General features: G+C 44.2%; 1 protein-coding gene across 7 annotated transcripts in view; it reads left to right on the forward strand.

The window, feature by feature from the left end:
* Window positions 1-8,418: 8,418 nt before the first annotated feature.
* The window catches only part of GTF2I (general transcription factor IIi), a 62,769-nt gene continuing 45,585 nt past the window's right edge, over window positions 8,419-25,602 (forward strand). For all 7 annotated transcript variants that reach the window (XM_014953302.1, XM_014953305.1, XM_014953304.1 and 4 more), the window contains exons 1-6: window positions 8,419-8,519; window positions 9,957-10,095; window positions 23,291-23,425; window positions 23,810-23,993; window positions 24,184-24,212; window positions 25,389-25,437. In XM_014953302.1, the coding sequence (XP_014808788.1) occupies window positions 8,421-8,519; window positions 9,957-10,095; window positions 23,291-23,425; window positions 23,810-23,993; window positions 24,184-24,212; window positions 25,389-25,437 (635 nt within the window). In that variant the 5' untranslated portion in view covers window positions 8,419-8,420. The remainder of the gene's footprint in view (window positions 8,520-9,956; window positions 10,096-23,290; window positions 23,426-23,809; window positions 23,994-24,183; window positions 24,213-25,388; window positions 25,438-25,602) is intronic.

Genomic DNA, 25,602 nt, shown 5'->3' on the forward strand with positions numbered 1-25,602 from the left:
AACCCCAAGGCCGAACCTGTTCACTCAGTCCCCAGCCAGTGGGATGGGGAGGAGAATTTGTAGGGGGGGGGGGGTAAGGAAACCTCCTAGGTTGAGATAAAGACAGTTTAATAGAACAGTCATGGACGAGAAGATAATAATAATGGGACAAGAATGTACAAAAAGAGTGATGCAATGGAATTGCTCGCCACCTGATGATCGGCTCCCCATCCCCTCCCCAGCAGTGTCACAGACCCCTACTCCCAGTCAGCACCCATTTGTATACTGGGAATGGTGTCTATGGCATGGGACATCCCCCATTTATATACTGGGCAAGGTGTCTACGGCATGGGATATTCCCCATTTCTGTACTGGGCAAGGTGTCTGTGGCATGGGATATTCCCCATTTATGTACTGGGCAAGGTGTCTATGGCATGGGACATTCCCCATTTATGTACTGGGCAAGGTGTCTATGGCATGGGACATTCCCCATTTATGTACTGGGCAAGGTGTCTATGGCATGGGATATTCCCCATTTATGTACTGGGCATGGTGTCTGTGGTATGGAGTATTCCCCATTTATGTACTGGGCACGGTGTCTGTGGTATGGGATATTCCTTTGTCCTGTCTGTGCTCCCCCTCAGCTCCTCTGGGGAGCTGAAAGAGCCCTTGACTTAACATAAACATCACTTAGCAACAACAAAACCAGTGTGTGTTGTGGACATTCTTCTCATACTAAATCCAAAACACAGCAGCAACCGGGAAGTATATTCAACTCTGTCCCCAGCTGAAACCAGTACTGACGGTACAGACCTGTATAGACCAGTGCCCAAGCACTGGTGTGAGTGCACAGGTCAGGAGAGCCTGCAGGGATGTATAGTAAGCAGAATGATCTTTATTTATTTTTTTTTTCTTAAAATCTGGAGGCACAGATTTTTTTTCCCCTTCTATATACCAGGCTACTTGAGAGGGAATTCAGTCTAATGCTTCAGTTTCACCCTCACGGTGGTAAATCTGGGCTCCAGCAGACTATGGGGAGACTGGGTTGTCTGGGGAAGAGTGGGAGGGTGGGAATGCTTGGAGAGACTGGGGATGGGGAATAACGGGAGAGTGGGAACGCTCAGAGAAACCCGGGATGGGGAAGAGTGGGAGAGCAGGAGAGCTTGATCTGGGTGTGTAACATTACCTGCCTCTCTTGGATTCCTGATGATGTTTTTAATCATCATGGTGTTTTGATTATTGCCTGTTGTGTTTCCTTGTCCTTTATTTCCAGGCTTCTTTTCCCAAAGGCTTGGTGTGTCTGTTGCTTGAGAGAAACATCATGGTGGTGGCTGTTCAATGACAACAGCCAGCCCCTTGTAGGCTGCTCACGTTGTTGTCAGTGTGCACAAATCTTCGGGTTAATATCTCACACTAAGGAGCAACCTGTAGACTGTGTTTTTAAATATACCTAATCTTTCTTTCGCTAACTTTAGCTCTGCAATTAAAATAGCAAAACCCTATAAAACATATTAAAAAAAAAACCAAACAAAACATAACCAAATGAGAAGAAAGGCTCATAAATCCCTTAGGTAAATTAATGGTGTAAAAGTTTGTCCTCCATACAGCCTGGTAGGAGGATTTTGGCAGCTCTTTGTCTTATCCATCAGGATGTGAGATCCTTTTCATAGAAGTTTGGTTGAAACTCGTGTTCCTCTGGAAAGACTGGGAATGTGTAATTTTCTGACAAAAAGTTACTGACACATTCCCAAAGTCTTGCTTTTGCAATTGACTTGTGTTTCTGGTCTCAGATCCTGGGTGGAGAGAGACTTCTAATAGGATTGTGTCCTGATGTCAGCTGGGACAGAGTTAATTTTCTTTCTAGTGGCTGCTGTGTTTTGGATTTGGTATGAAAAGAATGTCTGTAATGCATATTGTTTTAGTTTTTGCCAGGCGATGTTTACATTAGTCAAGGACTTTTTGAGCTCCCCATAAGAGCTGAGAGAGAGCACAGACAGGACAAGCTGCCAAAGGAATATTCCATGCCATGGACACTGTGCCCAGTATATAAATGGGGAATATTCCATACCACAGACACCATGCCCAGTACGTAAATGGGGAATATCCCATACCACAGACACATGCCCAGTGTATAAATGGGGTTGGCTGGGATCTGTGATCGGGTTGGGTAACCCATCATCCAGTGGTGAGAGCGACTTGAACACCTCCAGGGATGGGGCATCCTCAGCTTCTCTGGGCAAGGAGAAGTTCTCTCTCATAGGTTCTGTGACACAGAAACCCAAAGGAGCAGTTGGCAGTAGCGAGGACAGCAATTTCTCACTCTGGAAAATGTGCCAGCACCAATTTTGTTATAATTAAATAAATGCCTATAGAGTTTAGACTCACTCACTTCTCAGATGTTATGCGTAAGTGTTGATGGATGCACAGGACTAAAGTAGTTGTTATTCCACACGATCATCATGTTGACTAAGTAAATGTAATTACACTGGTAAAGACAGAAATTATCAGATGGTCAGGATTGCTGGGATTAATATTTCATTTTGTTTACATGGGTTCACTGTAATTCCCGAATTACCTGCATTCTTCTGATAGTAAATCCAAAACACAGCAGCTACCAGGAAGAAGATGAAAACTCTGTCCCGGCTGGAGCCAGGACAGCAATGAACCGTGCCCCCCACCCCCCACAAAACACAGGTTTTGTGTGACTTTGTGCCATCTGGGTGCCATAGGGGGTGAACCAGGGCTCCCAGAATGTGGTTTATTCGGGACCCTTGTGCTCTTTCTCTTGCCTTTGGATGCTGACCTTCTGCTCGGCTGCCCTCGGATTAAAAAAAAGGGAAAGCTTAAATCAGTGAGAGCTACAGCAGGGATTTGGGGCAGTGTGTTGGCTTTCAGCGAGAGCACAGTTCCGCATGGCGTGGTTCCCTGCCATAATTAGTGTTTCTGGTGTCTTTTGTTGGGGTAAACCCTAATGTAAACCCCTCGCTGCTGCGTCTTCTTGATTCTGCTGCTGCGGGTTAAATCCCCACGGTGGGAGCTGGGTTGAAATGGTGACAGCCAACATCCCAGCTGCTGTGTTTGGTGGGTTTAATGGTTTTACTGGTGGCGGGGGTGAACGGCAAGAGCTTCTCACCAGGGAACCTGCACCTGGGGTGAAGCTCTGTTCCTGGTGTCTGGGGCTAGAAAGTGATACAGCTTGAGGCTAGGGAGATAAACACACTTGATTTTCAGTGAGCGAAGGAGCGAGGATGTTGATTTTAATCCTGATGTGCACTTTTCCTGAACTGCTCTGCTGCTCCAGATGAGAGGCTGGGAAAAAAGGCAACGGAGATACTTCATGGAGAGTGTGTGGTCTCCTGGGTTCAGCTGGAATGGAGTTAATTTTCACTGAATTTCACTGAATTTTTTAGAGTTGGAAGGGACCATAGAGATCATCTAGTTCGTCCTAGTAGCTGCTTCCATAGGAGAATAACATGGATAACACATTGGTTTAGTTGTTGGTAGGTAATGCTTATCTTAAGTCAAGGACTTTTTCGGCTTTCCATAAGAGCTGAGGGCAAGCACAGACAGGACAAGTTGCCAAAGGAATATCCCATACCACAGACACCATGCCCAGTGTATAAATATTCTATACCATAGGCACCATGCCCAGTCCATAAATGGGGAATATTCTATACCACAGACATCATGGCCAGTACATAAATGGGGACTGAAGGTAGGGAAGGGATCCGCGATCGCTGCTGGGAACGGATTGGGCAACTGGTCATTGGGTGGTGAGCAATGGCATTGCATCTTTCTCTTTTACTATTATTGTTACTATTATATTCTCATGCATTACTGTTCTATTAAACTGTCTTTATCTCAACCCACAAGGTTTCCTTTTTTTCCTCCCAATTCTCCTCCCCATTCACGAGCCTCCCCAGTGAATGGCTCCTGGTCCTGGTTGCCACTTGGGCTTAAGCCCTGTCAAGGGGAGAGGGGCAGAGCCTCTCTGGTGCATTAAGGCTTCTCCAGGGCTACTCTGCTGTCATTCAGAGTTATTTTTATTCATTTTTTTTTGGGGGGGGGTAGTAGCCTGGGTGCAGTCTTAGCTAAGAGCTGCCCGTGCATATGTCCATGACACTGCTGTCCAGGTTTGTACCTCCAAGGGAGCCAACTTCTGTTCTGAAGAGCTGTCAGTAGCCCAGAAGCGATAAACCCAGATGGGTTTGAGTTGACTTAATGCCCTCTGGTATCTCCATATTGTCTCTCCTTCCTGTTCCTGATGTCAGGAATCTTCACCCTCTTGGTTTTGGTGTAGGCAGAGTTAAACTCTGCCAGACCTGCCCCTGCCTCTTTGCTTTGGATTGAGCTGGCTCTGAACATCTGGAGCTCCTTTTGGTGTGCCCCAGCAGGGCTTGTGTTCCAGAACAGGCTGGTCCTCCAAAGAGGTATCGTGGATGTTGCTCATCCCAATTGATTCATGGTCCACATGCACTGGATGCGGATGGTGAAGAACTGGCAGTGGTTTTGTGCAGGAACTTCCAGATCCTTTGCTTCTGTTTCTCTTGGGCTGTGGCTGGTGAAAATATTTCCTTTCAAAAAATAGTTGTGTTTATCAGAAGGCAGGGATGTCATGCAGTCTGAGCACCCTTGCTGTGAAGCTGCTTGTGTTTCTGCTACGCCTGAGCAGTCTAATGGTTGGAAGGAGCTGAAAATTGTTGCTTCTAGAGTGTTTGTGTGATTTTGAGATGATCAGTGAGATGTAATAACAAGGAAAATAGATCATCCTAACGGGATTGCGTGGGTCAGTTATGAACAGATGCTGGAGGGTGAAGATGGGAATCTCCTAACCCTGTGTGCACCATGGCTGCAGTGGATGTGTTAGAGACAATCAGAAAAAATGATGGTGGTAGGTTTGCATCCCAACAGATTTTTTAGGCTAGGTTAGCTCAGAACCATCAGACTAAACTCCCTCTGAAATATGGGATCATTGAACCAAATTGTAGGAAAAATAACACAGATTTTTAGCCAAGATCTGTTTAAAAAGATTCATTTGCACTTAACAGCTTGTGAGTATTAATCTGTACAGTTTGGATAGAACCAACTTCTGTCCGTTGTCAGAAGGCCAATATTTGGGCAGAGTTAAATATGCTGAAATTGTGTCTTGGCCCAGAAGGCAAAGAAGCCAAGTGGTGAAATATGCAAGAGCCAAGAAGCACTCTGGCTTCCAGTGAGATTATTTTTTTTTAATGGTATGTTTTTATTATGTTTCTTCTTGTTCTAGCTTTGTAATGAAATGTGTACTTTTGTACTCTGCCAGAATAACTTTTTTTTCCCCTAATATCAGAAGTGTCCCATGGGGATCTTGAAGGAGCTGGACCTTTTTCCCCCAGGGAGCAGCAAATTTTTGGTGGTGTGTAAGGATGAGCTCACACAAACTTGCATCCAGCTGTATTTTGGGGTTCTCGGGAGATATGCCCTTTCCCATCAGTCTGGCAGGATTTGTTTTGGTGTTTGTGTCCTCCTTTCAGCTGGGACAGAGTTCATTTTCTTCCTGGTAGCTGCTGTATTTTGGATTCCCAATGAGAAGAATGTGGGTAACACGTATTGTTTTTGTTATTGCTAAGTGATGTTTATATTAAGTCAAGACTTCTTCAGATCCTCACAGGAGCTGAGGGGGGACACAGACAGGACAAGCTGCCAAAGGGATATTCCATGCCATAGACACATGCCCAGTACATAAATGGGGAATATTCTATATCATAGACACCAAGCCTAGTATATAAACGGGGAATATCCCATGCCGTAGACACCATGCCCAGTATATAAATGGGGAATATTCTATACCATAGACACCATTCCCAGTATATAAATGGGGAATATCCCATGCCATGGACACCATTCCCAGTATATAAACGGGGAACTACTTCTCAGGCACTGTGCTGGTTTGGGCTGGGATAGAGTTTTTTTCACAGTAGCTGGTATAGGGCTGTGTTTTGAATTTGTGCTGAAAACAGTGTTGACAACACAGGGATGTGTTTGTTATCGCTGAGCAGGGCTGACACAGACCTTTTCTGCTCCTCACCCACCAGTGATGGGCTGGGGGGCACAAGGAGCTGGGAGGGGACACAGCAGGGACAGTTGACCCCAACTGACCGCAGGCCTGTACCAGTGTATTCTGCTTTTTTGTTCATTGTTATAAGCTTTACATAGGCAAAGGCTCATCTTGGCACAGTTAAACTGAAGGGTTTGTAGGTAATTAAAACTAATATTAACTGATCTGGAAGTTCTTTTTTAGCAATATTTGATTAAGATTAATAGATATACCATAAGTGGTACCCTGGCAGCCAGCTTATAATTGTTCAAAAGATGTTTTTTAAATCAGCCTTTCTGTGTAACACGTTGGGAATGCGGTGTTACACTTTTTTCAGGGCTTTGCACTGGGGATTCACGGGGGACAGTGGTGGTGTTGGACACTTTCTCAGGGCTGGATCTAGGAAAGGCAGCCAGGTTCATTAGATCTAATGACCCATAGCCTACTCTCTTTAGTAATAAACACTGTCCCAGTGCTATAGATAAGGATAGCGGAGAAAACTTGTCTGAAAGGGAGAAACTGGCAAAAGGAAGGGGGGAATCTTTCACGTGTGACTTGTTGTCAAGTGGCTCAAAAGTCATGTTCATGCCAAGGCTGGCTTGGGAGGTGTTGAGCTGATGTAGAGCAACTCCCTCAGACAGCGAGTAGAGACATGAGAGAAAGGGGAAATGTGTAGTTATGTTCTATTTTGTCTTTGATATTGGATTGTTAAGATAAAGTTATGAAAAGTCTAAAAGGGTTAGGTCATGTTTAAAATCACTCTCAGCATCCCAACCCTAAAGCAGTTCCAAAGATGAGCTTGAGAGGTCTGTTAGGTATCAAAAATCATGGCTGAATGAAGGTTGATTTATTTACGTCACATCGTAATCTCCCTTTTCCCTCTGAAATTCCACAAGCAGTAAGTAAGATGCCTCTCTTCATCCGGGGGATAACCCTACCAGCCTGTCCCTATCCTCATTCCACCCTCTTTTAGGGCACTGAAGCAGTCACCACAGTTTAAACCTCTCATTACCTGCATCCTCAAACAGCTGCCTACTCTGCCACTGCCACTTTATATCCATAACTTGGTTTTAAAGCTATTTAAACCTTGCTGGCCTGTGGCTGGAGAGCCAGAAGGCTGCAGGGTGTCTGTTGGGCTTTCTCCTCCAATTTGTAGGCTCAAGTGCTCAAAGTCCTATCAAAAGACCAACGCAGTGCCATTTTTTCAAATGCAAGCAGGTGTTACCACATGGAATGGTAATTTGTGCTGCCCTGGCTTGTCTGCACTTCTAATAGGATACATGTCACTTTGAAAGCTGGAGCCACTTGTGTCCAGGTTCTACAGGTGCAGCAAGATGTCTCATCAAGCCGTTGTGAAATGTCTGGTTTATCTGAGCTATCTTGACTTTTGAGGTGATTTTTCTCAAGGGTTGCCCATGGAGCTGTAACAGCTAAATCTCTACCGGTTCTCTCCTCCCCCAAGCACGTCAGGTTATTGCTTTAGATAGGTGTAAACATAGCAAGTTGCAACACTCCAATAGAAAAAATGTGCTTTTAGCGGCTGCTGAAACTGCTGAAACTCAATATATTTGTTCTTATATAGACAGTTCTGCCAGCAGAACCATAAACAAGTCCTGATTATTACTTATGTCTTAAATAAGTTGAAAGTGCCCCGAATGACATACAGAAAATAGCTTTAAATCTCCTTTTTTGTGTCACTGCTGAAATTCGGTTTTTAATTTTAGCACCTTAATTGGGACTACTCAGCTTTGGAGTTAATCCTACAACTGAAGAACATGGGAATAAAACTGTGACCTTCTGTTTGCTGATCCTGTAGTCTCTGAGGCCGTGATTTCGGGGTGGTAGTGGTTTGTTTTGAGCTGGACCATGGTAATTACAGAAGGGATTGTTCTAATACTTGCGCCGTAATTATGATTTGCCATTTTGATCATAATTATGATTTGCCATTCTAATACTTGTGCCATAATTACGATTTGTGGTTTCTTTTTTGTCCGTTAATGCCAGAGTTTTTTTGCTGTGTTTACCTAGGCTGCCAAAGTTGCAAATATGCTTAGAAAGAAAAATCAATGCAAATCCAGCTAATCAATGAATATGCATCTTTCTAGGCACAAAGGGATCATGGTCAGGTCATGGCACAACATTTTAACTTTTGAATGTTTAGCTCCAGCTTTGGATGAAACAGCAGGGAGCATGAAATAATAGAGTGAGCGCTTCCTCCTCTTGATTTACCTGGATATTTGCCTGTGTGTGTGTGGTGTGTTCTGGGGGGTTGAGTATTTTTTTTAATTTGCTTCCATAAGACAGGTTTTAGTTTTCTTGCCCTGTTGTGTGAACAGGCCTTTTCATTTCATTTTATAGGAGGAAAATGGCCCAAACGACCGCCCCAGCAACGTCCATCCATGATGAGGACTCCTCTGAAAGCAGAATGGTGGTTACGTTCCTCATGTCAGCACTTGAGTCAATGGTTAGTAGAGAAGTTAAGCCAGTGCCTCGTAACTTGGTCTTGGCACGTGTGGGATTACACCAACGTATTGCCTCCCGCTGGGGTGCAGGAGAGATGTCATGTTCTACCTATGCCTTATTGCCTGCTGTCCCACCAGCTCTAACTCCCTCTTTGCTCGTGGAAAATCCTGCTAATGGTCCTCGCAACAGTCGTCTTGGTTCTCGTTGCACTGTGGCTGTTTTGAAAATTTGTTTGTGGAATTAAACAAGTGGGAAATATTTCTTGGTTGCTCAGGTGGAGCGTGGTTGAAAGGCAAGAGTGTGTCCTGGTCTTTGTCATCTGTAATATGGAGTAAATAAATGGCCTTGGGGCTAATGCCTGGCCCTCAGCTGCTGCACCAGTTCAGCAAAACTTGTTCAGAAAATACTTTTTTTATTAAGTTGACGTATCACCTCTTTTGCAGAAGTTATTTAGTCATTGTGTGGTGGGGTTTAAGGTTGGCCGGGGCTGGGAGTGGAAATGCCTGGCCCATTCCCTCGCAGTTGAGGCATTTGGTTCTTTTAAGATTGTTTTCTTAAACAATAAGTAAACCCAAAAATTTTCTTTTTAGCAATGAAACTTTGAATGGGGTGGCTATAAAATAATTGATTGCACACCTTTTTTTCCCCAATGGGAATATTTGGTTCCTGAAGGCTTTATGTGACCTTTTCCTCTCATGCTGCAGTTGTTGGTGTCTTTATAGGTTACACCAAACTCTGGGTTGAGTTCCCAGGACAAGTGACTTTTTGTGACCTCTTCTTGATGATCTTCTGAATTTTCTTCAGATCTTTGCTCTCTCCTCGAGCCTCGGGCTTCCTGCTTTACTTCTTGGCCAGGAGTTTCTCCCAGCAGAAGACATGTAGGTGTTGAGGGGGAGGGTGCAGTCCTTCTGCTCCGGAGGAACCGGCCTGAGCCCAGTGGGCAGGAGGAGGCAGGAGAAAGCAGAGGGCAGGAGAAGGCAGCGGGTAGGAGGGAGCAGGAGGAGGCAGAGGGACATCCTCCTTCTGGCATAATGCCTTTCCCAACAGCCTGTGATAACTGTGTGCTTTGCATGAGCAAAATTCCCCTTGAAAGTCGGGGTTGGTGTAAGACACTCGATATGATTATCCAACCGGGAAGGGATAATTTCGCGTGGATTGATGTCATAAATCATTTTAATTAAAAACAGTGCAATCTCTTGGTCTAGACGAGGCCTTAATTTCACTAATGCATCTACAATGCTTTTAAGACTCCTGATGAAAAGCACTCCAGATGTATAAATTATCTTTTGCTAATGGCTGATGTTACGTTTCTTGCAGTACCTTTGAAGGGTGGATGCTGGAACCAGAAGTAATAACTGTTTTACATGATACCACAAACATTTCTATTAACTCTACTCTTAACTACAGTAATAAAAGCTTTTTGTTTTTCTTTTTATAGTGTAAAGAACTTGCCAAGTCCAAGGCAGAAGTTGCCTGTATTGCCGTATATGAAACAGATGTGTTTGTAGTTGGAACCGAACGAGGAAGAGCCTTTGTCAATTCTAGGAAAGATTTCCAGAAGAATTTTGTTAAATACTGTAAGTCTCAATGGTGTGTTTTTGTATTTCACAAACTGCTTAATGCCTATTGCATAATACTAATAACTCTGGGGAACAAAATTCTGTGTATCATGGTTACATGTTCTAATTACGTTGGCTATGGCAAAACCAGCTGTTTAAGAATATAAAAGTGATCAGTAACGGTGCTCTTGTTTGGAGTGTTATTTCAACTGTGGCTGGAAATGTTCATTTTTTCTTAGAGAATGTGACCAACTAGCACAATAAGAAGTATTGGGCTGTCTACCCTCACAACACATCCTGTATTTCGTAGTGCATGTTAGTTAAAATTACATTTGCAGTACTTTTGTACTCCTTAGAGTACATCTTTTTGTTTAATTTCGTTTTTATATTGAAACAGTGGAACTTTTGTGTTCATAAAGCATGATCCACTGAGAACAGGACGATATTTTTAGGAGTTGGGTTTCAAAGAGTCCGTGACTCTTCAGGGGAGCGTTGATGTGGTCTTTTAGGAAAATGTTGATGGACGCTGCTTAATCAATAACAAAATGCACATTTATTTGCCTAGGGAGAGGGAGAAGATGCAGGTCACAAGCAGGGTAGGAGAGAAGAATCAGTGTGAGGGGGGAAATTTAAAAGCAACAGCTGTAAAATGTTCTGGCTTGACTAATTAAATACTGCTTGGAAAGCAGTTATGTTTAATATGTAACAGAAACATTTGCTCCTAAAAATGCTTTTGCTGCTGGCTAAAATTCTCCTGGAGGTTTTGTCTCGAGGCCGTTTGTTCATGGTGGGGCTCTGGATCTTGGCCGCTGTCCTACTCGCTTGGACAGTGACTTTCTGTGCACCTAAGTATGTTTATTCTAAGGAAAGTCACCACGATGTTGCACTGTAACAGAGAACTGATAGCAAAATGCAGAATTACGACCTCGCTGAGGAATCAGGTAGAAGATGAATTAATTCCTTTTTTATTTTTTGCAGGGGCAGTCTTCTGATACTGGTGTTTGTGAAAACTGTTAGCTGAATAATGGGCCAGAGTTCAGTTTTTCACCTGATTTCTTTTCTGTTTAGTTGTTGTTATTCCTTCAAGGGCTTCCCTGAGGTCTTAGATATTTCGTTTTATTGCCAGTACAGAGCTATCATGGGCCCTGATAGTCTCCATAGTCCCCTGGAGACTTGGTATACTGGGCACATCTATTGGTAGGGGCTCTCAAATAGCTGGGGTTTGGTGTCTGATCTCCCTGTTTGATCTGTGTTTCTGGTTCTGTACTGTGGGAAGCACCAGCTTCTCATCCAGGTGTGTGTTCCTCTCTATCAGACCTGGTTCCTATAGGTACGTGCATGTGTTTAAATACTACATTAGCTCTGATAATCCTCATCCTCTGCTTTATTCCATTTACAAGATACTCATTCTTGGGGGTTGTTTTTGTACTGTCAGGATGACAAGATTAAGCAGTATCCACTTTGAAAACTGTTTTCATGACGCTTCTTGCAGAACATGGTGGTGTAGATCTGTGTGAATAAATCCCACTCACCTCAGTCATTGCTTTCCCAGTTTCACCCAGTGCATATCCCCCAATACTTCCTGGGGAATTTTGATGCTGGAGGTAGTTTTCTCCTGCTGCTGACAAAGTTGTTGAGAATTCCAGGAAGCCTGACTTCAGAACACCAATTTTTAGCAATAATAGCATTACATATTCCTGGCGATGCCGATTCCATTGCTGCCTTTTGAAGGCACTTTGAAGTCGTGATGAAGTTCAGAGTGTAATATCTTTTGATCTGAAACTGTGGAAGCAACAGTTCCTTTTCCCTCACGCCTTATTTCTTCAGTTAAATCTGAAAGCTAGCAACAGACAAGGTTAGTTGTGATTTTAGTGGGTGTTTTGTAAAAATCCAGTAAGGCCACAGTTTGGGTTTTCGTAAGTTAGAGTTGCACCTTTCTGGTTCTTTTATGATTAGTAAAGGCTTCCAAGAAGTTCTTCCGTTGTTAGAATTAAACCTTTATAAATTCAGCTGTGATGTCAGGCTGTGGAACACATGGTACCTAGAATTACCTCTCCAATTATGTGGGTTTCTCTTCATTTTTCTTTACATATGGGAACAGAAGTGTAGTTACTCAGCATCCCTCTGGTTATGCCTGGCTGTTGTGACAAGCCAGCACGTGGCTCCAGTCTTTACTTCTACTTTTCCCACAGCTCCTTTGTAGAGTTTGAATAAATACGGAGAGTCTTCGGAATTTGGAGGGCTCAGGCTTCATACCCACTGCTTATTTTTAGTAATGAGCATGATTTAGCAGGCTAAATTGATGGAATGCATATATGAGGTTTACGAAGGAAGTAGTGTGTACACTTTCTAGCAGTTTAGGGCCGATAAAAATAACAGTGGTTGGGTGAAAGCAGCGCTGGAGTCTGGTTTCCTGGGGCTTTCATTCATAGCAACTTTCACCCACGTGGGTTCCCTGATGCCTGGCTGCGGGGGAAGGAGGAGCCCTGCACGTATCTCAGACACTTGTTACCTTAAGAAAATGCTTTAGCAGCAAATTACAGCAATGGGTTTTTTTTTTAACGTTAATACGGGGTGCGTAGTGAGTGTTGAGGAACCTGTCAACAGACATTAATAATTTAAAATTGGGTCAGATAATGTATCCTTCTGAACTGGGCTTAATGAGGATGGCTGGGAGCCCTGGGTTACAGGGAAAGGGTATGTTTCAGTCGATGTAGAACGGCGTGTGCTTGTACACACAACGTGTCTTAGGAAACCTGCAGTGTCAGTTATTCTAAGCCTGTGTCAGTTGGTATTGTACGTAAAAAGAGTATATTCTTGGTGCCTGCTCATCTTCAGAATACAGACCAGCAAGGGTACTTGTGCACTGTACGCAATCAGAGGTCATCCACATCTTGCCCTACGGTAGCTCTTTGTTGTAGTTGCTGTTCCCTGCAGACGTGTATTGTGTGGTCCTTGGTTCCTCTTGGATGGCCTTGGCAAGGTGAAGTGTCTCCTTGCCCTCTGGATTACAGAATCACAGAATCACAGAATCTTCTAGGTTGGAAGGGACCTTAAAGATCATCTTGTCCAACCGTCAACCTAACTCTGACAAAAATAGACACCCACACAACAAACAAGAAGCATCACCATCACTAAACCATACCTCCCAGCACTACATCAACCTGTCTTTTGAACACCTCCAGGGATGGGGCCTCAACCACCTCCCTGGGCAGCCCATTCCAATGGCTGAGAACCCTTTCAGTGAAAAAAAATTTCCTAATATCCAGCCTGAACTTCCCCTGGTATAACTTGAGGCCATTTCCTCTCGTCCTGTCGCCTGTGACTTGGGAGAAGAGACCAACCCCCACCTCTCTACAACCTCTGTGATTGTAGGATTGCTGTGACTTGGGGGCTATCAGCCATCCTGAGCAGGAGGAGACTTATTCCTGGGGTGTCTCAAGAATGCTCTTCCCTTCATGTATTGATCTTGGTCATCTTGGCAGTTTCCTTTGAGGTTTGGTCAAGGCTGGTGTCAGCTCTGTGGAATTCTTTCTCATTTGAAAGGAGCTGGAGATTTATAAAACAAACGAACCAATTAAAAAAAAAAATAAATGCAGAAGAGGCCTCATCATCCCCAGGTTGTATTTGCCTGTCAGAAGTGAACTTTCAGGGAAGCTTCCTGCCTCAGGAACACCTTTTTTTGGTCATCTGCTCTGGACTTTGAAGGAGATTTACCCAGCACTGTGTGTTCCATCCCATCTGTCAAGGAGCTGATTGTTCTCCAAGCATCCCGGTAGCCTCTGGTAGCGTTTCCCCCGGTACCGGCTGTTGCACCACCGCTATGTAGGTCACACGGAAGCCTAATCCTGCTCGTTCTGCAGCTTTCTGTCAGCTCTCCCGGTCGTGCTGCTTTTTCCTTCCTTGGTGCCAGGGCTCTGGGCTCACTTGCCTGAGGTGGGGCCGTCTTGGATCTGTAGATGGTTCATCCTGGATGACAGGTCCTTTATTTTTAGGAGCTTTTCCTTCTGGTGGCCTCAGGTTTCTATGCTGATCTTAGCAGTGCATCTGGCGTGGACCAGAGTTTGGCTTCAGACTTTCCTATGGAGGAATTTGTGGCACTGGCTGGAGTCATCCCCTATGGAAAAGTGCATATGGATGCTACAGCCCTAAAGATCTACTGTTGGAAGGTGGCACCTTCCTCCGTGTTTGCCTGTCATTGTCTGTCTTGTGCTGTCTCTTACTGACAAGAGGTACATGCACTGATGTGTTATTTCAAACTAGACGTATTTTGTGAACTAAAATAGCCAATATTTCTCTTGTGATTGAGGTTTGAAGTTTACAAAATGTTTATATTCACCATTGCATCACCCCAGGTGCATTTAGTTCCAATATTAGCAATAATAAAAGCGATGCTAGCAAGAGGGCCAGATCTACAAAGGAACTTAGGTACCTAAAGATCTAGAGCAAAGCTTCTGAAAGTCTCCATGACATCTACCTTTAGGCTTCTAAATAGCTCATAAATCAGTGGGTTCGTCTGGAACTGTGTTCTCTTTGTAGGTGACAACATCCAAAAAGCACGGTGTAGAAACACATGACTTCAGTGTTTTTTAACCAAAGCTCAGTAAAGTGTCGAGCATATTGGCATAAATATAAATTTAAGCATGCTGAAGCTCTGATTGTGTGTCTTGCTGCTTTCTTTCATTTTTCTGGTGGGTGAAGCTATTTGCAGGTTGGATCCCATCTGTGCATCATCTGTCCTTTCACTGTAAGCACTGAGCTGGCTGCGGTTCTGCGGGCCTGAGAGATCTTGGGTTTAGAAGACAATAGGTGGGGGTCAAGCTGCAGTAGCGTGAACATTTTTATTAACTGAGTAGCTCTGGGTTAATTTTAGACTTGTGTTTAAAAATGCCTTTGACTAAATCTACTGAGATAGCCCCTGACGCTGCAACCTGCCAGTTCATGTGTGTGCTGTGCTGCTAGTCTGGACCTAGTGTAGTTGGAGCACTGGGTCCAGTTCTGGGCTCCCCAGTTCAAGGACTGGGAACTGCTGGAGAGGGTACAGCAGAGGGCTACAAAGATGATATGGAACATCTCTCTTATGAGGAAAGGCTGAGGGACTTGTGTCTTTTTAATCTGGAGAAGAGAAGATTGAGGGGGGATCTGATCAACAACTATAAATACTTAAAGGGAGGGCGTCAAGAGGATGGGGTTGGTCTTTTCTCAGTGGTGCCCAGTGACAGGACAAGAGGGAATGGGCACAAACTTGAATATAAGAAGTTCCACCTAAACATGAGGAGGAACTTCTTTCCTGTGAGGGTGGCAGAGCCCTGGAAGAGGCTGCCCAGAGAGGTGGGGGAGTCTCCTTCTCTGGAGACATTCAAACCCCACCTGGACACATTCCTGTGCAACCTGCTCTGGGTGGACCTGTTCTGGCAGGGGGTTGGACTAGATGATCTCCAGAGGTCCCTTCCAACCCCATACCATTCTGTGATTCTGTAGTGCTTTTGTGGTACTTTATTGGGATGCTCCAGTAACGATGTAAATAGAGCATTAGTACAGTTGATTTGCTTCTCCTTTGCTACTGTGATTACCTCTGATTATATTCTGTATATCTTACTTGTCATGCCATAGTCATTGAGAAGCAGTATCTAAATGGGGTGTTGAGCTTTTCAGCTCTCAAGCAGAATGTCTCAGACTTGAAATTGTGTACAGACTGAGTCTCCTGAACTGTGTGGAAGCAGCCTAATACCTTTTCAGTGTGACTCTAATAACAGAGGTGATTAGAGGGTCTGGATGCTACTATTTGCATTTGTTTGTCCTCGTTATAATATCTAAAGGACAATCTTCATCATCATCTCTGCCTCTGATTACGTGCTATGCCTTTATATTCTGTATATTCTGTAACTAGCTGACATCTTTTTATGTTGCTCAGAGGCTAATCCCTTGACACTCTAAAAAAACACCGGTTCTTTTTGATGATGAAATACCAGTGTGGAAACTGGTTTCCCACAGTCGTTTTGTTTGGCCCTAAACTATTCTGTGGCCAGCTGAGATTTCTGTGGCTTTTTACTGCTCCTGAAGCTACAGAATATTTTGGTAGAGAAAGGAGTCATTAAATCGTAGACGTAAATAGTAAATGAAAGAAGAACAATAAGAGGTGGAGGATTAATCCTGACACTGGTGGAGTTGCATGGGTGCCATCCCTCAGCTGTTACCTCTTTGAAATGCAAACGGGGGCTGTGTCTGTGATTCTTGCATCAGAATGCACTTCAGAATGGGTGCGCTTTGCAGGATGCTTAGCAGGAAAAAAGGATGTTGAAATAGTTGCTTTTTAAAGCTGTGAGTGTCAGGATGCTTTCCTGTTGCCAAGTCGGGGCTGTTTCACACCTCTGTAACTTTCAGCCTCTTTTCCCATGCCAGATTCCCTTCCAGCTATTTGGGAGCGGCCTCTTTGGAAACAGCCTCTGCGAAATGCAGGTTCCCTTGGAGGATCTGCTGGAACAGGCTCTTCCCTCTCGCTTTTAATAGGAACTTGCTCAGCTGTGCCTCTCGGTTGTCTTCCCGGAGTTTTCACTCCTCTTTTTCCAGCAGGTGACTAGGAATGGTTTGCCCTTCTGCAGGCTGTAGAGCAGGAGAAGTGGACTCTCTCCTGGCCATGCTAATCATAGCCCATCGCCATGTCCCAGGCTAATTGTGGCTAATTGTGCTGCTAAACACAACATATTTACTCCTCCCCTGCCTGTCCCTTGGGAGTTAAGACCTTGTGTCTCTGCTGGGGGAAGGGAGTGTTCCCCTGTCTGTTTTTTACACCATGGGAGCCAGGTTGCATCATGCCTGTTCAGCGATGTCTTAATGCTAACCTAATTAACCCCAGCACTGTCTGGGGTTAATTAGGGAACAGTTTCATAGTCATTCTTGCCTGGGAAAGCTGTGGGCATGGTAACTGCTGTCTTACTCCTGTGCATCTCCTTTATTGTTCTTCTGCAGTTCTCTAGGAAAAATAGTCTTCTGTATTTGTGGCCAGGGCTCTATACGTTTGTAAAACCTTCACACTGAGTTAGTTCTGGGGTCCCCCTCTCCCCAGGAGGCTACGGAGATGTCTGGAGTGCCCTGATTGCTAAAGCTCATGGGCTGTCTTGGTTTATTTCATCATGGAATCATAGAATGGTTTATGTTGGAAGGGACCTTGAAGATCATCGAGTTCCACCCCCTGCCCTGGGCAGGGACACCTCCCACCAGACCAGGTTGCTCCAAGACCCCTCCAACCTGCCCTTGAACCCCTCCAGGGATGGGGCAGCCACAGCTTCTCTGGGCAACCTGGGCCAGGCTCTCACTACCCTCAGAGTGAAAAATTTCTTCCTGGTGTCTAATCTAAATCTCCCTTCTTCTAGTTTGAAGCCATTACTCCTCGTCCTGTCACTACATGCCCTTGTAAAAAGCCCCTCCCCATCTCTCCTGTAGGACCCCTTCAGATACTGGAAAGCTAAGGTCTCCCTGGAGCCTTCTCTTCTCCAGGCTGAACATCTCCAACTTTCTCAGTCTGTCCTCACAGCAGAGGGGCTCCAGCCCTCGGAGCATCTGTGTGGCCTCCTCTGGACCCACTCCATCCTTCTTGTGCTGAGGATGCCAGAGCTGGACACAGGACTCCAGGTGGGATCTCACCAGAGCGGGGCAGAGGGGCAGAATCACCTTCCTAATAAATAAAAACATGAAGCTTCAGATGTTCCTGCTGGAAAGCTCGGACAGTTTGCTGCGTACGTTGTGATTGCCTCCAGCACTGAGGGTTTCTGCTTTCCCAGCCTCTTGAAGTGTTTACATTTCACTCTTTATTGGAAGCACTAGTTCACATTTAGCATGTTTCTGCCCCACCTATAACTTTTGGAGGGAGTTTTTCTATTGTGGTTGTAACTGCCTGATAAATGAACTGAATGGTGTTCATTCTTGGAATCCCCGAGAGCTTTTTTTGATTTAAGTTTCAATCACTTTCTATTCTCTATTTGCAGAATATAACTGTGTGTTAAAGCATCTGACCTTGAAAACTTGATCAGTTTATTCCTAATAAATCATGTACTTAGGGATTAGTTTAAAGATAATGCTTCTAGCGCTCACCAAACAGTTGCACTTACAAGTAATAACAATAAAATCTAAAGCAATCAGCCCTGTCTTTCTTAATGAGTGCTGCTTGGTTTTTTGCCATTCTGTTACCATTTGAGCTCACTTAAATGGCTCAACCTACAGTCCCCTTCTGCCTAACCTTTTGAAATGCAAATATTGTCGGTTTTGAGCTGTCCCGTGCTGCATGTTTCTCACATATTAATATGTGGGTTCATTAGCTAACTCCGCATTAATAGCCTAGTTCTTTGTGAAAGACTAATTCTCCTTATCTTTTAGCTTTACCTTGTGGCCTGCTGTGCTCTTCCTTTTCTCTTCTACTGCTCTTCCCTTTCTTTTTCCCCCAACTTCCCAGGCTGGTACAAGGGTTTTACCTGAAGCAGGTGATGGCCAGCCCTGCGTCACTGATGGTCTCCTTTGCAGCCCTTTCTCATTATATTAGGGGTGAATTAATCTGTTTTTCTTAAGTTCTACATTGCTGGCAGATTCCCTTGTTTTACAGGTCAGTTCACCCCTTTTCCCAAGTTCTCGAAAAGAATTTTCAAAAATTTTCATTTTCAAAACTTCTGTTACATGCTTAGACACGAGTTACTTTCAAAGAGTTTTAGGAGATCCCTTTCTGGCTCCCTTCCTCGGGGCTGCTTCCTTTGCTCCCATCGTCTGCCCCTCTGGCTCCCTGGATGCGGCAGGAGAAGACTCTTCCAGATTGTGTCCACTCCGGATGCCTTTTCTTCCCAGCACCTTTGGCTTTAGCCATGCCCTCCCTAGCTCACAGTTCCATGCTCTTTTTCTGGGTTTATTTCAGATTTGGGTAACTGGCCTCTTTTGCAGCCTTATTAGAGCTGGTTTGCTTGGCTTTATTGTCAGAAGCCTCTGCCTGGCCAGTTCAGGGCTATGAAGGTAACAGCTGGTTTAAAAAACTTGCTCAGAAAGTTCAGACCACCCATCTCATTCCCTCAGAGTCACAAACAAACAGAAAATTGCTGTAGATAGCCCATCTTTTTGAAATTCCTTGGCTCCTAAGTCCTGCCTCAGGTGATTTGCTTTTCTTGTGGTTTAAGTGATCCTTTGATAATCATAGAGTGATTTTTCTTTAATTTGAGGTTTCGGTTTCCTGAACTGTAAAAGTGGATGGCCTTAAAAAGCCCACAGATGAACTGGGTGAATGCATTAGAAAACAAAGCAAAACACTTTTAGCCACACACACATTCACTTTCCCTCTTTCGTTGCTCATAGTTATTTTCAGAGAGCACTTTTCCTTAAGCACGAATGATAAAATGTATGTCACAAAATGAATGTTGCCCTTAAATTGCCTCTTGGTGTCTGCACAGGGGTGACATTCATCCTCTTAGAATCACTTCTTGGCTGCTTTTACCTGGGGGATTAAAAACCACCTGATTAAAAACCTTCTGATGTTGTAAGATGCCTTATGTACCATGGGACTGACGGCTCCATCAGCTTCAGATCCTGAATCCTGCCGGCTTTTCTCTGTAGTTGTTTGTGTAGCATCGCATCTCCAGGCCACATTTTGGAGGAAATTTGAGTTAAGCAAATTGTTTCTCTGCTAAAGCTTGTTTTTTTGCTTCTTCTTTGGTGAGATGTGGCCACCACTGGTTTTGTCACTTGTCTCGGCACGTCCCAGCTCCTCCCGTCTGCTCCACAGGAGGAAGGCAGCTTTTTCCGGGGTGTGCTCTGCTCCACAGGAGGAAGGCAGCTTTTTCCTCACCTCCGAGTCGAGGCTTTGGAAGACAGACCCATTTTATGGCCTATTTTCTCCTGCTGCATTCATTCCATGCTTCAGTGCACCTTCGGAAAAAGCGTTGTATAACAGTGCTGAGCCGCAGCTCTTCATCGCTTCGAAAGCGTCTGTGTAAGGCAGGAAGGTGGAGAGTCTGGTCAGGGTGTAGCTGTCTAATTGCTGCCATGCAACAAGAAAAAATTGCCAAATTAAAATTGAATGGTTTCAACTATTCCATTTTTTGTTCCGTCACAAAAATTTCTGTAAGTGGTGGGTTTTTTCCTTTTTTTTTTTCTTTTTTATTTTAAAGCAGTCTATTCATTTCATAGTATATTCATTTTATAAGGATGCTGACAGCTGGGAGATTCCTTTTCCATCCAAGTGGTAGGTTGGGCTGTCAAACCCAGTCTCATGGGGGCAGGTAAGAGGGAAGGTCGTTCTAAGTAATGAGAACACCTGGATAGCACAAGAGGATAAGAGACACTCACCTGTGTATGGACTTTCAGCTCAAAATGAGGATCTTTAGCAGTTGGGTCATTCTGCTGAATCTGGAATAGGTTTTGCAGCATAACTGGGGTGATCCTGCAGTATGGTCCCAGCTGGGGAGAATGGAATTCTTTTGACGTATCACAGGTAATTAACGACAGAACAAGAAGGAACGGCTTCAAGCTCCAACCTCCAACTGGGTAGGTTTAGACTGAACATTAGGAAGGAATTTTTCACAGAGAGAGTGGTCGGGCATTGGAACAGGCTGCCCAGGGAGGGGGTTGAGTCACCATCCCTGGATGTATTTAAGGGACGTTTAGATGGGGTACTCAGGGATATGGTGTAGGGGAGGGCTTTGTAGAGTAGGGGAGATGGTTGGACTCGATGATCCCAAGCGTCTCTTCCAACCTCAATGATTCTATGATTCTGTGATCACCATCCCTCACCCTTCTTGAACCGTTTTTCACCCTCTTACCCTTCTGTAAATGCAACCTCCCATCCCTCTTCCCCTCCAAGTCTTGTTGTGTGTCCCAGGCATCCCTTCTCCCAGGCGTAGCCTAAATCCCGCTTGGTGTAATTGTAATTGTGGTGAGAGCTTTGACAGAGCCTGTGAGTTGTGCCACCTCCAACTGCTGCCCAGAGGAGAGGAATGGCAGCTGGGTTTGATCAGTCGTGCCAAACCCTTATAAATCTTACTGTCTTCGAGACTTGATCTTGTTTTGACTTTGTCCAGCTTTGGAGTCCTCAACACAGAAAGGACATGGACCGGCTGAAACAGGTCCAGCGGAGGGCCACAAGATGATCAGAGGGATGGAGCACCTCTGCTGTGAGGACAGGCTGAGGGAGCTGGGGTTGTTCAGCCTGGAGAAGAGAAGGCTCCGGGGAGACCTTATAGCGGCCTTTCAATACCTGAAGGGTGCCTATAGAAGAGCTGGAGAAGGACTCTTTGCCAGGAAGTGTAGTGATAGGACAAGGGGAAACGGTTTTAAATTGGAAGAAAAAAGATTCAGATTAGATCTCAGGAAGAAATTTTTTACTATGAGGGTGGTGAGAGCCTGGACCAGGTTGCCCAGGGAAGCTGTGGCTGCCCCATCCCTGGAGGGGTTCAAGGCCAGGCTGGATGGGGCTTTGAGCAACCTGGTCTGGTGGGAGGTGTCCCTGCCCAGGGCAGGGGGGTTGGAACTCGATGATCTTTGAGGTCCCTTCCAACTCTAACCATTCTATGATTCTATGACTTGATTGAAATTGGCCAACAAACGTGGGAGAGAGATTGAGGCAGACGCATAACGTGAGCTCAAGAAAATGGATAAAAATCGTGTAACAAAACACAGCGATGAGGGTTCCTCCTAGTTAAGGAGGAAAATTTCTAAGTCTCTTTGTCTGCTTTTCATTTTAATGGGAAATGAGCGCTGTTGTCATCCTATTTTTGTTTTGCTTAGTATTTTTAGAAAGTGTGGGTACGCTTTTGAGAAGCTACTGGCAGGGAAGGCGTTTGCAGTGAATCAGTCTCTTGTGTGGGGAAAAAAACACCCAAAAAGCAACATTGCGTGTAGCTATAAATGGAAAGTCATACCTCTTCTCCCCAAGTCTGCAGGGAAACCTTGTCAGCCATCATAAACTAAGCTCCTGTGTTATGGGTAAATAATAATATTCCATTTTTGCATTATTTTTGTTACGGGAGGCCCTGTCATATTGCAGAGAAAGCCAAAGTTTTGGGCCTGAAGAGCTGGATGTTACATGGAAATGGGTTTCCAGGGCACAGAGCAGACGTGTAGAGGAAGGAAGAGGTTCTCTTTGAAATGAAGATACAAAGTTTTAAGATGATAAATGCATTTTTAGCAAAAGTATTGCTTCTTCAGCTCATTTCACAACCCATTTGGAATCGGTTGTTCAAACTGATGTTTGTTTTCTCGTATTAGCCCAGAATTGTGATGCCAGCAGGACTTGTGGTGCAAATCACAGCATTTCAGACTTACTGCTGTGCTTGCTGGGGGTGGGGATATGAGACAGCTTCAGCACTGATCTTTCCCTTGCCCACAGGGACACAGGTCTCCCTTGCTTTTTTCTTTCATACCCGGAATATCTCTGGTGGTTTCCCCTATGTTTGCTGGCTGATTCTCAGTAAATCTTTGCAAGAACTGAACGATAAGGAGGGAAAGCTGCCGTTGGAACCATCCCTTCCATTTGCTTGTTGATATTGAAGGCGTCGTTGTTCCCTCCCTCCTTTTGCAATGACTTTTGCTGGGGGACTCGAAGGCAGCCTGGGGCTGGGATCTTCTCTGCTCTGCACGAGGATGGCTGGGTTGCAGCTCCTGCTATTCAGCAATGGGGGTTGTGCCCTTAAAACGTGTTTTGAAAGAGAGAGGAGCTGTCGTGCCAAAAGTCAGATCCCTTCTATAAAAAGCTCAGCTAAGCACAAAAGCATAAACAAAAGAGGATATAAGATAAATGCTGTGTAAGGCATCACACGCAGCACGTGGGAGCTACGGCACCCTCCACGCAGGCGTTTTCTGTCTTCCCTGGTGACTCTCTTGCTCCTTCTTTTCTTGGCAGTTTTGCATTTTATTTCTACTGTATTATCCTTTCCTGAGATGAATACTGTTTTCTACCTCTTCATGCCAAAAAAAAAACCTGTTTGGATGTGTCTCTTAATTCCTTATTCTTACACTGTAGAGGGTGACATTTACAAAGGTTGTCAGGAGGATATAATAATTTTGGCGTAAATTTAAATTTACTCATTGCCCATGTACGTAGAAAAATGCATTTCCTTCTAAGGCAAATAAGTTCTTATGACATTCTGACAAGAATCTATAGTCTAAACTGGAGGGACTAGGTCCTGAGGGCTTCAATAACTTACTATTTTATTTTTATCTTATTTTCATAAATAACTGTCAGGTGTTACAGAAGAGGAGAGGGCTGCAGAGCTGCAGAAAACAAAGACTGTGCCCCCTGTAAACAGACTGACAGTGGATGCTGTGGAGCTGGAAGCTCTCAGGAAGTCTGTGGAGGACTTCTTCTGCTTTTGCTACGGTGGGTGCTTTGATGTCATCAAAATAGCTGTTCCAGATTTTTAAATTTTTATTCCGGTTGGGAGGAAAGTAGTGTGTGGTGTTAGCCTCCCAGCTGTACCGCTGTTAAGGTGGTAAGTTTAACTTTTTTAGTAGCTGATTTTAAAACATACAGGTATATCAGATGTGTTTTGTGGGATGTGATTTGAGATGATTGTACACCCTGATCAGTTTTCTTTCAAACAAGCCTCTGCTGCTCGTGGGTTCTGGACCCCTGTGAGCAGGACTTGGTTTCCTGCTCCTTGCTTTCACCCCAGTCCTCTCCACGGGTTTTAGGAGGAACTCAGCCTTTTGCAAACTGGCACACTCTTCACCTCATAACTATCTCCTCATTTTTTTCCCCTAGGAAAAGCTTTAGGAAAGTCAACGGTGGTACCTGTGCCCTATGAGAAGATTCAGAGGGACCAGTGTGCGGTGGTGGTGCAGGGTCTGCCCGAGGGGCTTGCCTTTAAACACCCGGCAAATTACGATGTTTCCACCCTGAAATGGATTTTGGAAAACAAGTCAAGGATCTCATTTATCATCAAAAGGTTATTTGCTCTCTCCTGTGCTGGTCTGTCTGTGTTGGTTTTGCACTTAAGTCCAATTAATTTTAATTTCTACATGCATTGCAGCCTGTTTCTCTTAAACAGGAGTGCGCTCTCTTTAATGTTACATGACCAAGTAAGCAGTGATGTCTCTGCTAAAGCTGTGGGTTTTTCTTTCCATATTTCCACACAGGCCTTTCCTCGAGCCAAAGAAACACCTAGGTAAGTTACTGCTTACTCAGACTAAACAGAAACAGGTTAGAATTTTAGATTAGATAGCAATGCAGATACGAGATTGGGTCATGTGGATAAAATGGCAAACTTTGCAGAAATTCCTAGACTGTGAGTTGCCTTATTTCTGGAACTATAACCTTTTCCTTCGTGCGTTCTGCCAGGAGCAACTAATTAGAGATAAAACTTGGTCTATTGTGTTTTTCATCCTTTGACTGAATTTCAATTTAATGTGAATTGGATGGTATCCTAGGGACAGGAGAAGTGAACCGATGAAGGACTGTGCGTTGCATTTTTAGAAGATGCCAAGACTTTGCAGTGCTCTGTGTTCCAATCCATAGCTGAGTTTGCCATTTATATCTCATTTTAAAAATGGATTTAATCTGCTGAAGTGGTTGGGTGTTGCGGTTCCTGTGAAAGCCTCTATATATTATAAAACCTGAGCTAGAGTGAGTTTTTTAAACTCCGCAAATACTCACTTCTAGCTAGAAGAAACCTCTCCTCCTGATCCTTTCATGGGATCATGATGCTTTACGTGCAAAATTCATGTATGTGAGTGTTTGTTTTATGAAGAGGGCGAAGCAATCTCTATAGGAACGTAGTCAAAGAAGAAAAGTTTCACTTTCTTAGGTGAAACAGCCAGAAGTTGATGCTGGATTAGTAAAATCAGAAATATGCTGCCTGTGCCCAGTAAGAAGACAAGAGAGTGGAAAATTGAATAAATTCTGGTAACAATATATTTGGATTGAAAAAGCAAGGCAGGGTTTCAGTGTGGTAAATGACATTCTGAAAACATAATTATTCCTGTCTAGCTGTAATTTAGGACTGAGCTGTGTCTCTATAAAATTATCCGTTCTCTTTTAGCAGAGTTTAGGTGGAAGATTTGTTTACCTTTGTTTCCCAAGGTTTCCACTTGGCATCATGAAAGGGAGCAGTGAGAAGGAAGCTGATAGGCACATTTGAAGTAATTTTATATCGGTGTTGCTTTATAGATTAATAAAGCGGTTTAACGAGATTTGTCCCTCATATCTGTGAATACAGAAAATAGGCACATATGCTTGTAAAATGTGAACAGGTTTTTGGTTCATGAAATCAATGTTACGTTTTCAATTTGTGTTTAAGGCAAATGGAGTAGAGGAAACTCAAAGATTGTCTTTTAACTTTCAGGAGCCCATATGACAGATCCTTCACATTCAATTATACCTCCAGGTGGAAGGTGAATTTAAAATAGCTTTTTTTTTTTTGTATCAACTGTGTATTTTCATATAGTTTATCTTTCTCTTAATGTGCTTTTTCTGCCCAGCTGACCTTTGGCTAACTTTTGCTTGCCTGGGACTATAAAAAGCATGAAGCTGCATTTTTTTCTTTCCTTTGACCGTTA

The sequence above is a fragment of the Calidris pugnax genome, unplaced genomic scaffold, assembly GCF_001431845.1.
Source record: "Calidris pugnax isolate Ruff unplaced genomic scaffold, ASM143184v1 scaffold133, whole genome shotgun sequence".
Lineage (NCBI taxonomy): Eukaryota > Metazoa > Chordata > Aves > Charadriiformes > Scolopacidae > Calidris > Calidris pugnax.